The sequence below is a fragment of the Martes martes genome (genome assembly GCF_963455335.1).
Source record: "Martes martes genome assembly, chromosome: 2".
In the NCBI taxonomy this organism is placed as follows: Eukaryota; Metazoa; Chordata; class Mammalia; order Carnivora; family Mustelidae; genus Martes; species Martes martes.
The window spans coordinates 55756531-55769060 of record NC_137889.1 but is presented as its reverse complement, the minus strand read 5'-3'; the positions used below and the strand labels follow the sequence as shown (position 1 = coordinate 55769060).

Here is a 12530-nt window from a genome sequence, read left to right as displayed (position 1 = left end):
TCTTCTTCAGCCCACGTTCCCTTACAGCAAGTAACTGGGCCACAGTCCTAGCAGAATGTGTGACCTTAAAACCCAGTGCTAGGTCCTGGTGGAGGGAGAGCTCTTAAAACCCCTCCTCTCCAAGTATCCCCCACCCTGTTATGAGAGAGGAATCCACTCTTGCCTCTGGTAGTAGGACAAGAACAGTCCAAATACCAGGGTAGCTGCATTTAGGGACAGAAAATCTGGGTGGAATATAAAATATTTTTCAAAATAGGAAGCGGTGTATATGGAGTCAGGGAGATTTCTGGAAGTTTTGAGCCAGGCTTTATACAGATCATACAGAATAAGAAACCTGGCCCAGCCTATCTCAGCAGGGCAACTGCAATGGGCATGAGTGAAATTTGTCAATTGTAAAATTCTATAGACCTGGACAATAGAGGTGGGGGGGTGAGTGAGTGTAGGAGACTGAGAGTGGTGACAGTGTGCCCGGGGAAGTGAGTGACCCTAAGTCACTGTTGCTTGCAATATGGACCTGTATTTTATGGACCAATAAGCAGGAAAAACTGTCAAACTCTGATACGGCATATCATACAGATACGCTGAAATGACAAAAATGAGCGAAAATGAATCACAGCCCTTTTTGCAGGGCAGTTTGAAAATTTCAAAAAGTTTTTCCAAAAATATAGTCCCTTTGGTTCAGTAATTCTACTCCTAGGGGAGTATCCTAAGGAATAGGCAGAAATGCTAAGAATTGTGCACAAAATGAGCAGAAACTGGGTAGAGATTAAAAGTTTAATGATAATGAAGGATGGCACATTGATATGATGGGATTCCGTACTATGCTAAAATGAGTTGATGAAAAATTTCTAATTTGGGGAAAATGCCTTGGTATCATGTGAAAAAAATGGGCTCAAAATTATGTAGCTTGACCTCGATTAGGCAAAGTATGTGTCAAGACATGAAGTATTGCAAAAGTTAGAATAGAACAAAAGGTTAATAACACTGGTGATCTTGGAATCAGAGGATTACATATAATTTATATTTTCTTTGTTTTTATTTGACAGAGAGAAACACAGCAAGAGAGGGAACACAAGCAGGGGGAGTGGGAGAGGGAGAAGCAGGCTTCCCGCTGAGCAGAGAGCCTGATGCAGGGCTCCATCCCAGGACCCTGGGATCATGACCTGAGCCCAAGGCAGATGCTTAATGCCTGAGCCACCCAGGCGCCCCCATTTGTATTTTCTTTACGCATTTTATTTTCTAAATTTTCTGGAGTAAATCTTTTGGTTGTTTTCATATTTTTATTGAAAGCGAAAAGGAATCTCAATTTTGAAGGGAAAAAAGAGAGGAGAAAGGTCTGGGCGGAATTCAGTGTTGGGTGAGAACCTCAGGGCTGGGGGCTCTGAAGGAGCGAGAGGGACGAAAATGCAGGCTGCTGGCGGTCGCTGGCCGAGTCTTCCTTTCCTCGTGACCAGGGAGAGCCTTGCTGCGACTGCCTGCGATGCCCAGGAGTACGACTGTCTACTTCCCCTGACAGTCCTGTGAGCTGAGCCTCCAGTGCTTGAGGTCCGAGCCCGGAAAAGGGAGGCCCCCCGAGCTGATCCACCTTGTACTCCTTGCAAGGAGAGAGCATCATGTCCTCGGCCTCTGGATTCTCTGATGTTAAGGTTTCTGGGCACAGACAGGAAGAAGTAATCCTCCGTCTTCTTTTCCACCCAGTAGATATGTTTGATGACTTCTCGGAAGGCAGGGAGTGTGTCAACTGTGGGGCCATGTCCACCCCGCTCTGGAGGCGCGACGGGACGGGGCATTACCTGTGCAACGCCTGCGGCCTCTACCACAAGATGAACGGCATCAACCGGCCCCTGATCAAACCCCAGCGCCGGCTGGTAAGCACGGACCCCAACTGCTCAAGTCCGCCAGTCTCTCCCTCTCTCGGCACCTGGCATCGGGGCTCACGCTTGGTGGGTCTGAATTTTGGACTTCAGGTCATCTTTTTTATTATTTTTTTAAGTTTTTAAAAAATATTTTATTTATTTATTTGAGAGAGATTGAGCACAAGCAAGGGGTGGGGCAGAGGGAGAGAGAGGAGCAGACACCCCGCTGAGCAGGGAGCCCCACAAGGTGGAGCTCGATCTTGGGACTCCGGGATCCTGACCTGAGCCATAGGCAGAGACTTAACCGACTGAGCCCCCCAGGCATCCCTCAAGTCATCTTTCAAAAAGAAGGTGTGGGTGGGTGGCAACGCAGTAATTTCTGATACCTTTAGAGTTAGCTCCAGCTGCAAGGATGTTCCAGACCGTCTAGTTTAAGCCCTTCGTTATGCAGACGTGAAAAGTGAGGCTCAGCACAGCCAACAGCCTTGCCCACAGTCACAGGGACACCGAGTCTCCCATCTGGAACCAGAGTCCGGGCTTCCTGGTTCCCAGTCCAGTCTTGCCTTGGACATCTCCTGTTTTCACATCAACCCCACGAGGAAGGGGAACTCTTCCTTACCCTGTTTTCAGCTGATGGGTTAATAAAACCCAAAGCCCAGGGGGAGATTAAGCAGGGTGTGCTGGGCCCTATGGCTGGGAAGGTTTGTAATGGGGTTTTTGGTTCTTGGCTCTGTGGTCTTTTCTAGTATAATTTGATTTGGGCCAACACGAACTAGGCTTCATGTGTATTAGGGAGGGAGGAACAGAGAGGTTAAGCCCTGACGGTTAACTTTCCTGGGGTCCCGAGGCCCATCCAGCCCCTGATGACACTTGAATGCAGCAATTCTTCCTCACATTTATTCTACTTTTGAGGAAAGCTTTTCTGCCCCCAGGGCCCTGTCTGAGGAATGACTGATATGCCACTAATGTCAGTGAGGGTTAGAATTCACTGTCCTCCTGCCGCTGAAGTCCCTGTTCTCCCCCCCTCCCAGCCAGGAGGGGCTAACGTGAGGGGAGAATCTGGCTCTTCAGCCGCTGGGAGGTTCTCCTTCAGGGCTCTGCCAGATGACCTTGCCACCCACTCAGGGCAGGCCAGCCCCTCGGGGCTCCCCCTGACCTAAAAGCAGCAGCGGGCCTTCCGCTTGGACATGAAGGGTCTGCTTCTCTGTTGCAGTCGGCTTCTCGCCGGGTGGGCCTGTCCTGTGCCAACTGCCAGACCACCACCACCACGCTGTGGCGCCGCAACGCTGAGGGTGAGCCGGTGTGCAATGCCTGCGGCCTCTACATGAAGCTCCATGGCGTGAGTAGCCCACCCCGCCCCCGCCCCCCAGCCGCACTGGCGTTCCCATCCCCTAGCTCTCACTGGTCCTCCCACTTGCAGACTTGACATCATCGTTGCCCTCTCTGCAAAGACACTGAGATTTGGAAGGAACATTACAGGCTGTGTTGGACCGTGTGGGCTGCCATAAAGCACCGCAGACCCAGTGGCTTGTATACAACAGACATTTATTTCCACATTCCTAGAGGCTGGGAGTCCGAGCTCTGGAGCCGGCGTGGTCAAAGGCTGGTGTAGATTTGGGGGAATGCTCTCTTATGGTATTGATTGGCATGTGACTTACTGCAAGTGTTCATTGGGAAATTTCCCTTGCAGTACTTTTTTTTTTTTTTTTTTTAAAGATTTTGTTTATTTGACACACACACACACACACAGAGAACACTCAAGCAGGGGGAGTGGCAGATGGAGGGAGAGGGAGAAGCAGACTTCCCTGCTGAGCAAGGAGCCCAATGTGGTGCTTGATCCCAGGACCCTGAGATCATGACCTGAGCAGAAATCAGGAGTCTGATGCCCAATGAACTGAGCCACCCGGGTGTCCCTGGCAGTACTTATTAAGGATAAAAAACACACATGTCTTTTGACCAGCAGCTCTGCTTTTGGGAAACTAGCCTGTAAAACAATAAAAGAATCAGTATGTAATGATGTTTGAACTGTTTATTGCTGCAGTATTTGTACTGGCAAAAACTAGAAACCATCCTAAAGCCTCACAAAGGAATGGTTGATTAAATTGTGGCAATACTATGATGGGGAATATTGTGCAGAAATTTAAAGAAATACCAAATTAGAGCCATGTGTCTTGACTTGGAGTAACAAAAAAACACATTGCGAAGTAATATACGTACTATGCCCCCATACTATGGGGGTGTGGGTGTGTTAAACACAGACAGATACAGATGGATGGATGGATGAGCACACATGTGCATACATGTGTAGATCTGTATGTGTGCACACATGTTGGCAGATGTTTTCAAGTGTAAGAAACGTAAGAGGCCGGTCCTCCAGTTGCCCCATAGGACAGGACTGATGATGGAGGGATGGAGGGGGCATTACTACCTTAGCCTTCATGAATCTTTTCGTGTTTTCTTTCTTTTTTTAAATTAGTTTTTTAGTTTTAATTCCAGTGTAGTTAACATACGGTATTATTTTAGTTTCAGGTGTGCAATATAGTGATTCAACAGGTTGTGTTTTTTTTGTTTTTTTTTTTTAGTTTATTTGAGTGAGGGGAGGGGTAGAGGGAAAGGGAGAGAGAATATTAAGCAGACCCTGTGCTGAGCAGGGAGCCTGCGCCAACATAGGGCTTGATCTCATGACCCTGAGGTCATGACTTGAGCCAAAACCAAGAGTCAGACACTTAACCCACTGTGCCACCGAGGCGCCCCAGTGATCCAACAATTCTGTCAGTTATTCAGTGCTCATCATGAGACGTGTACCATGTTTTCTTGTTAGTGAGAAAGAAAAAAATAGCCAAAATATAGTTAAGACCAGTCATAAGAAAATATACTTCTTTCTGCAGAAAAGTTTATCAAGGATGTTTGTTGAGTCACTGTGATAGAGAGAATGGAGGGAAAAAAATCCTTCAGTAGGAAATGGTTGAAGAAACTCATGTTCTTCAATAGGGGAATGGTAGAAGAAATGGGGAAAGGAATATTATGCAGGTATTAAAAAGATTTTGTCTTTAAAAAATTAAAAAATAGAATTAGCATATGACCCTGCAATCCCACTTCTGGGTATAGATCCAAAAAGAATGGAAAGCAGAGCCTTGGACAGGTATGCGTGTCCTCATGTCCACAGTAGCATTATTCAAAATAGCCAAAGGTGAAAGCAACCCAAGTGTCCACGGTTGGGTAAGCAAAATGTGGTCTGTCCATGCAAATGATTACCAGTCAGCCTTTAAAAGGCTGACTGACATATGTCCAGACACACAGTACCAGGTGGATGAACCTTGAAGTCATCATGCTAAGTGAAAGAAGTCAGTCACAAAAGGACAAGTTTCATGTGATTCTACTTATACGAGGTACCCAGACTAATCAAACTCATAGAGACAGAAAGTAGAATAGGGGCTGCCAGGGACTGGCAGACGGGGAAATAGGGAGTTTGTGTTTAATGAAGACAGAGTTTCAGTTTTCAAGATGAGAAGTGATCTGGAGACAGATGGTGGTGATGGTTGCATGACATCGTGAATATCCTTAACACTACTAGAAAGGCTTGAGATGATAGATTTTATGTTATATGTATTTTACAGAATTTTTTTTAAAGTATTGTGGTTGGTGGCTATATTCTTCTGAGGTCAGGATGGACTTCAGGTGGGCCAAAGTCAGGGTGGGGGGCTAGAGAGAGGAGAGGACACTTTCCTCCAAAGGTGGGAATACTGTTGGATCCAACTGTCAGTTGACCAGAAGGCAGGTTCAAGTTCACCTAACTGGCTGCATTTCTCTTAACCATTCCATGGTTTGGGGTTTTTTGTTGTTGTTGTTTTGTTTTTTTAAGATTTTATTTATTTATTTGACAGAGATCACAAGTAGGCAGAGAGGCAGGCAGAGAGAGAGGGGAGGAAGCAGACTCCCCACTGAGCAGAGAGCCCGATGTGGGGCTCAATCCCAGGACCCTGGGATCATGACCTGAGCTGAAGGCAGAGGCTTTAACCCACTGAGCCACCCAGGTACCCCTTAACCATTCCATGTTTAATTTCTGAAGTGGGTAATTACTTTTCTTTCAATATTTCAAGCATGGCCTTTATGAGTCCCATCCAGGAGACAAGCACAGACCAGGAGTTAAAAGATTTGGTTGGCCTGGCCTAAGAACCAAATGTGGGGAAGGCATGCTATTTAAAAATACTTGAAAGATGATCTAGCAAGCCTCTTCCCCAGACTGTTGTCTAGGCACTTGTGCGTGGTTCAAGAGCATGACACTTGACAGTCACTGCTTGTTTATGAGAAGTCAGTGCAATAGAAGTGTTGTCCATGGACAGTTTATCTCAGAACCTGGCCACAGGGCAGTCTCCCCAACATGATCTCTTGTTGCTCACCACCACCCACGGAAAGACCACGTTTGGCTCCAACCAGACTTAACGCAGTGCTGAACTGCTCTAAGTAGAGTGACTTGAACTCTCAATTCACTGGGGCTGGCCCAGTGTCTGCCTATTTTCTTGGCATAATTATTAATAGCACCCCCTTTTCCTTTTCATCGTGTCCTGATTTTGCTGATAAACTAAAGGTTTTTGCAAATACTGTTCCTGCTGCCTGAAATGCCTGCCCCTTGTCTACTTGCCGACCTCCCATAACTTCGGCATCACCTCCTGAGTGAAGCCTTCATTGATATGGTCATGTACCACTTCCCCTCCTCCCCAGCTGGGGACACAGTTTAGTGTTTCTTCTCCATTCTCCCACATCACCTATGAGTTTGGTTGTTTCCTGCTTGTCTGTCTTTCCCAGTCAACTGAAACTCTGGAGGGAAGGAATGGTGTGTTTATGCCTCTGTTTCTCTAGGGTGAGTGTAACACAGCATGTAGTATAGGAGCTCAATACATATTTGATTTCTTTCTCCAGGTGTGCCAGGGGCTGACTCACCTAGTCCTAGCCCCCAGGTTTGTAGAGGAATTGCTTAGATGTTGCCTTCTCATAGTGTGTGTGCATGTTTAAATACTGTAGCAGATCATGTATTAGTGGAAAAACATATATATTGACTTGTAACCCTCTAGGTCCCAAGGCCTCTTGCAATGCGGAAAGAGGGGATTCAGACCAGAAAACGGAAGCCCAAGAACCTTAATAAATCTAAGACACCGGCAGGTGAGGAAAAGAATTGTGTGTAATTGTATGACTAACTCCGGGGCCCTCGGTGTATGTGAAAACCAGGTTTTCTTGGCTGGGTGGGCCAGCCCAGGCTAGTGAGGCATGAGAGCATTGTGCAGCCCCCACTACTCAGGACAGAATGATAACCCAGGGAGAAGTAGCACCACCATGCAACATCTGGGGAGCTTTTAAAGAAGGCTCAATTCAAGGTGCATGATGACTGCCAGTTACAAAGGCACTAGTGGGCCAGCTGGACCGGTTGGGGGCCGGAAACAGAAAAGAACACTACTTGTCCCTCCGTCTTCTGTGCTGCGGCCGGCCATTCAAGAGCTCCGTTCCTTTATGTTCTCCTTGAGATAACTGGGATCTAGGAAGACAGGACCCCATTAGTAAGCCTTGATTTGTAAGCCAATGCACAGTTAACATCTTGTAGTACCTAGCATTTTAGAAAGCTGTTTTACCATTAGTAGTTCATCGGTCCTTAAATCTCCCCATATGACTCATTATCCCCATTTTAGTCCTGAGCAAACTGAGGCGCAGAGAGGTTAGTAACTTAGCTAGAGTCACACAGCCGTGAGTGGGTAGACCTGGAATTAAACCCCAAGTTTTTACACTTCCGGGTCCGTCTTCCGTCGCAGGTGCCACTTTACCGTCTCAGTTTCTATGTGAAGAGTGAGGACTACTCATGTTCCTATCAAGAGTGCTCCCTCCTCAACACCGCTACCCAATTAAAGATTTCACGGGAAATACTGCCATTGCACAGAAAATAAATCAGCTGATCCGATGGGAACTTTATCTTTTAATCTAAGGCATGACAAACAGACAGATTTCCCCTTTCCACTGCTGAAACCATAGCCAAAGTTATCCTTTCCCAGATTCCACAATGCTTTCCCCTTCGGGCAGTAAGTCTTGCTAGAATTTTCCATGTCTCACCCCAGTGGCCCTCTGCCTCTCTGCCTGTGTCCACACTGTTGTAGAAGTACAGCACCGTGTCCTGGGGAACGTGATCACCTTATATGCCGCAGGGACAGGGAGAGCAAGCATTTAGTTCAGGGGAACAGCCCCATCTCTGAAATTCCGGATCCAGGGAGCCAGGTGAGGCAGCAAAACCTCATGTGAACAGATTCCACTATTTATAGCCTTTATTTATCTCATGTGTTGAGATTCACATGTTTTGCTGCAGAACCATGAATGTATTTCATTAAGGGGTGTTGCCTCAGGCACCACTGGAAGTATTCTATAACATACAGTATTAAAATCCAGACACTTTTGAATCCTCAGACACATGTGGTCTCAAGGGTTTGGAATCCGGGGTGGTGAGCCCATCCCTTGAGAAAGTTCCCTTGAAATTCCGGTATTTTCATGTGTCCCATTTTGAGAACCGCTGCCCAGCACTCATGAAGGACCCTGCCTCCCTCCCCGGCAACTATAAATAACGCCGTTAGCATGGACCTACCCTGGCTGTCTCCAAGGACTGCCATCCGTTTGCCCCTGCCCCTGGTCTGGGTGTCCTGACTCTGCCTTATTCTAGGTCCCTCGGGTGGTGAGAGCCTTCCTCCGGCCAGCAGTGCCTCCAGCAACTCCAGCAACGCTGCCACCAGCAGCAGCGAAGAGATGCGTCCCATCAAGACAGAGCCCGGGCTGTCGTCCCACTACGGGCACAGCAGCTCCATGTCCCAGGTACCCCCCTCCCCAGGTGGGGGGATAGGACCGCTAGTGGGACAGTGGTACACCGCCAAGGACCAGGTGGCTGGGTCAGGACTGGAACACGGGAGCTGTAGGTGGGCCCCAGCAGGTGGCAGCAGGAGCTGCTTGGTGGCCTTGAGGCCCCACTGAGGCTAGGGGTTGTCTGCATAAGGGTTTATTTTAACACATCTGATCAAGTTAGGATGATTTGGGCACAAAGCTGTGACACACAAATGTTGAGTAGCTCCTTCATGCTGGGACGTTTGGACACATGGAATGCGAAGGGACACATTGGGACACAACCCACAACCTGAGTCAGGCTGTGTGCCTTGAGGGATGGCCGTATGACTGTAGCGGGCTATACAATGTGGCACATGGGCTTTCTGGGCAAGCCTGTCTCCTAAGTGAGAGGTGGTTTGGCCTTCACCTTGAAGGATGGATGGATGTTTTTTTAAGATTTTATTTATTTATTTGAGAGAGAGAGAACAAGCGCAAGAGAGAGCACAAGTCTGGGGGAGGGGCAGAGGGAGAAGCAGACTCCCCACTGAGCAGGAAGCCCAATACGGATGCCGGGACTCGATTCCAGGACTCTGGGATCATGACCTGAGTGGAAGGCGGACGCTTAACGACTGAGCCACCCAGGGGCCTCAGGATAGATAGATTTTAACAGGGGGAGGGGAAGGAAGATGACCCTGCTGGCACGGGCAAAGGTGTGGAAACTACAAGGGGCAGGGTGGGTGGGCACGGAGGGTTGGTGTGGAGGTCATGGGCAGGGTGCCATTTAATGAGGGTCAGCTACAGCTTTGGCCTCAAACGTGTGTCCTGAAGATGGGTCAGCAATACTGTCATTTCGCTCTCTCGAATGTGACGGCATTCCTACCCTCCCCAACCCCTTCCCCCTTTGGTTCCCCTGTTTGGGATGAGGATAGTCCCACACTTGGTTACTGTTTCCCGTTACTCCTGATCTGTTGTCCACGTGCACTTGAGGGAGGCTATATCCTAAAAAGCTTTTTACTGTCAAGGTAAAGAAGCTGGTCTCATAGAACCAGGAGAGCCAGGAGCCCCTTCTGGGCATGGAGATCCGATGGTGATAAAACCATGTAACTATCAGAGCCTTCTGAGAAACCACAATATCCACAACCCTACTGGGTCCCAGTGCTCAGAAGCAGCAAATGAATCACACAGACCCTTCACATCCCATGGCACAGGATTTGGAAAAACGAGACACGTGCTGCTTGGTTTCTTATCCTGACCTTGTCCTCGGGTCCTCTCCTCTCATCCCTTTCCTGGCGGGGGAGCCAGCCTGGGGACATCTGTGTCATGGGGCTCCCCTCCGCAGCCCAGACCCTCCCCATCCTGAGTCCTGAGGAATGATTCCATTGAGCTCATCTTGTACTTTTTGCTTACAGACGTTCTCAGTCAGTGCGATGTCCAGCCACGGGCCCTCCATCCACCCGGTCCTCTCGGCCCTGAAGCTCTCCCCACAAGGCTACGCGGCTTCTGTCAGCCAGTCACCGCAGCCCAGCTCCAAGCAGGACCCTTGGAACAGTCTGGCCTTGGCTGACAGTCATGGGGACATAATCACTGCATAATGTCACCTCCTTCCCTCCTCAGATTCCTGCACGGACTTGGGACTTGGAGGACGGCAGAGAGGAGGCTCTGGGGCCCCAGGAGCCAGCCCGTTCTGTTGGGGAATGACTCCAGAAGAACAACTGGGAAGAAACTTGAAATTGACAGTTTGGTTAGGGGAAGTGGGTGTTGGATTTTATCAGATGCCTTTTCAAGGGTGGGCTCCTGGGAAGAGCCCAGACTCTGACCTGGAAGAACCCACTCTTCACCATGAGCACATTTAAGCCCCTTCTGTGGATTAAGAAACTTCTCTCTTGTTTTCCGCCCACCTCTCCCCCGCAAGAGACTCACTGTCCTCTTGCCCTACCCTTCTACCACCGTGGCCTGAGATGGTGGTTTTTCCATGGTGTTCCCAGCACTGGGTTTCTGAGGGTGGGTGGAAGGGGCTAGGCGCTGGGACCTCTGGTCCAGCCTGAACCATGTGTGTGGATGCAACAAGCCCCTCCAGGCCGCTGCTGCCTCTGTCCAGCACTCCCCCTTCAGGCTTGGCACACCCCTGCATTTCTCAGTACTGAATCTTGACCCCGGAAGCGTCGGGTGTGGCCCCGATGCCACTGAATGCTTCATGGGGACAGGGAGGAGAGGGCTGCTTCACCCACTGCGAGGTGTGCCTTGGCCAGGTCACACCTTGGCAACTTTGCCTCTCCCAAGTTCCTTTCCCTGGCTCTCGGCTCAAACCTCCAGTCCTTTCTCCTCACCCCCCAAGGCCTCTGAAAATAAAAATCCCTCCACTGCTGAGCGATTCAGCTCTGCCTTCAGCTTGAACAGGTATCTTGCTCTGCGAAACAGGAGCTCGGCAGTCTAGCCACAGCAGCCTCCCCCTCAGCTGTGCCCCAAATCCTTCTTCCACCCTGTCACCCACAGTCAGGGTCTGAGGAAGTATAAAAAGGTTCTGCTGCTAAAGCAAGTTTGACAAACACTCATCTAAGACTTGAGATCCTTCCGGGGAGCATGTCTGGTAGATACCGTCTCCCCGGGGCTGGGGCCGGCCCCTGGGCCGGGTGGGGGCTTTCCGTGGATTCTGGCTCTCTTGTACTTGGATGTCGCCGACACTGCTCTGGTTCTGTGGAGACGTGCCTCTTGGTCAGACAGCAGGCCAAGTTCATCCAAGGGGTGTGGAGCTCCAGCACCCGCTTCCTTTCCTCAGCAGGAAGTCTGAGTCTCTTGTCCGGGAATCAAACGGCTCGGCTCGGGATGTTGCAACATCAAAGCAAACAAACACAACAAAGCCGAACTGAGATGGAAAGATGATGACAGAGAAGACACCGAGGGTGGGCCCTGAGGGAGCCTCCGGCCCTGTGCTCTTCTGGAATTGGCCTTCTGTCCATGTTGCTGTCCCTGCCCGTGATGCTGGGGCTCACAGAGACTCCTCTTTCCTGGGCCTCAGCAGCAGAGCTATAGCTGACTGTGGCCTTCCTACATTCTCCCCCAAGAGGCCCAGCTCCCAACCCCCAAATCCTCCTGGCTGTAGCAGAGAATATTTTTAAACCAAGATTCTGTTTTAATCATCATTTACGTCGCTTTCTTCCATGAAGGCCACCCTCGTGTACCTTCCTAACCCACAAACCTGTTAACATTGTCTTAAGGTGAAATGGCTGTAAAATCAGTATTTAACTAATAAATTCATCTGTACTCCTCTTTTCCTTCTCCTCCCTCAGAGGTCATTACTGGGAGGCTCGATGACGCCCTTTGCGAGGTAGTCCCGAGTCACGGAGGCCCCTTCACCGATCTGCCCACAGACTGCACAAAATTGTGTTCTCCCTTCACTCATTTATGGCGATTGGCCGGGACTTCTGTATGAGACGGTGCCTAGTGTAAAGAACCCTCGTCCCAGGCCTGCTACTGACTAGTTTGTCACCTTGCCCGGTAACCTCTAGGCTTTGGTTTCCTAATAGAGGGTTGGGCCAGCCATTAACTAAAGTTCCTTTGGCCGAACAGTTGCTGTCTAATGAAGGGGGCCATTTCTAGAGCTTTCCTCAGGGCCAGCGGGGGTGGGGGGGTGGAAGGTGGGACGTGAGGCAGAGCTCAGGGCGGTGGTCTGTCCAGCCCACCTGGCTTAAGATCACCCTAACTTGTTCTTGCCCTCGCCCACTTCTTCTTTATGGTTTGATCCAAACCAGCTTCTAGAGAGGAAATGAAAACTTGTCCCTTATCCATTTGTCTTCACTTGCTTAGGCAACAGAATGGCTTAATCAC

General features: G+C 49.4%; 1 protein-coding gene across 2 annotated transcripts in view; it reads left to right on the top strand.

Annotated features, from left to right (window-relative positions):
* The window catches only part of GATA4 (GATA binding protein 4), a 53087-nt gene extending 41114 nt beyond the window's left edge, over window positions 1–11973 (top strand). The window contains exons 3-7 of one of the 2 annotated variants that reach the window (XM_080797569.1): window positions 1702–1868; window positions 3070–3195; window positions 6929–7016; window positions 8551–8699; window positions 10115–11973. In XM_080797569.1, the coding sequence (XP_080653695.1) occupies window positions 1702–1868; window positions 3070–3195; window positions 6929–7016; window positions 8551–8699; window positions 10115–10297 (713 nt within the window). In that variant the 3' untranslated portion in view covers window positions 10298–11973. Of the gene's footprint in view, window positions 1–1698; window positions 1869–3069; window positions 3196–6928; window positions 7017–8550; window positions 8700–10114 lie in introns of both variants that reach the window. The other variant, XM_080797568.1, reaches the window with a different exon arrangement.
* Window positions 11974–12530: the final 557 nt, after the last annotated feature.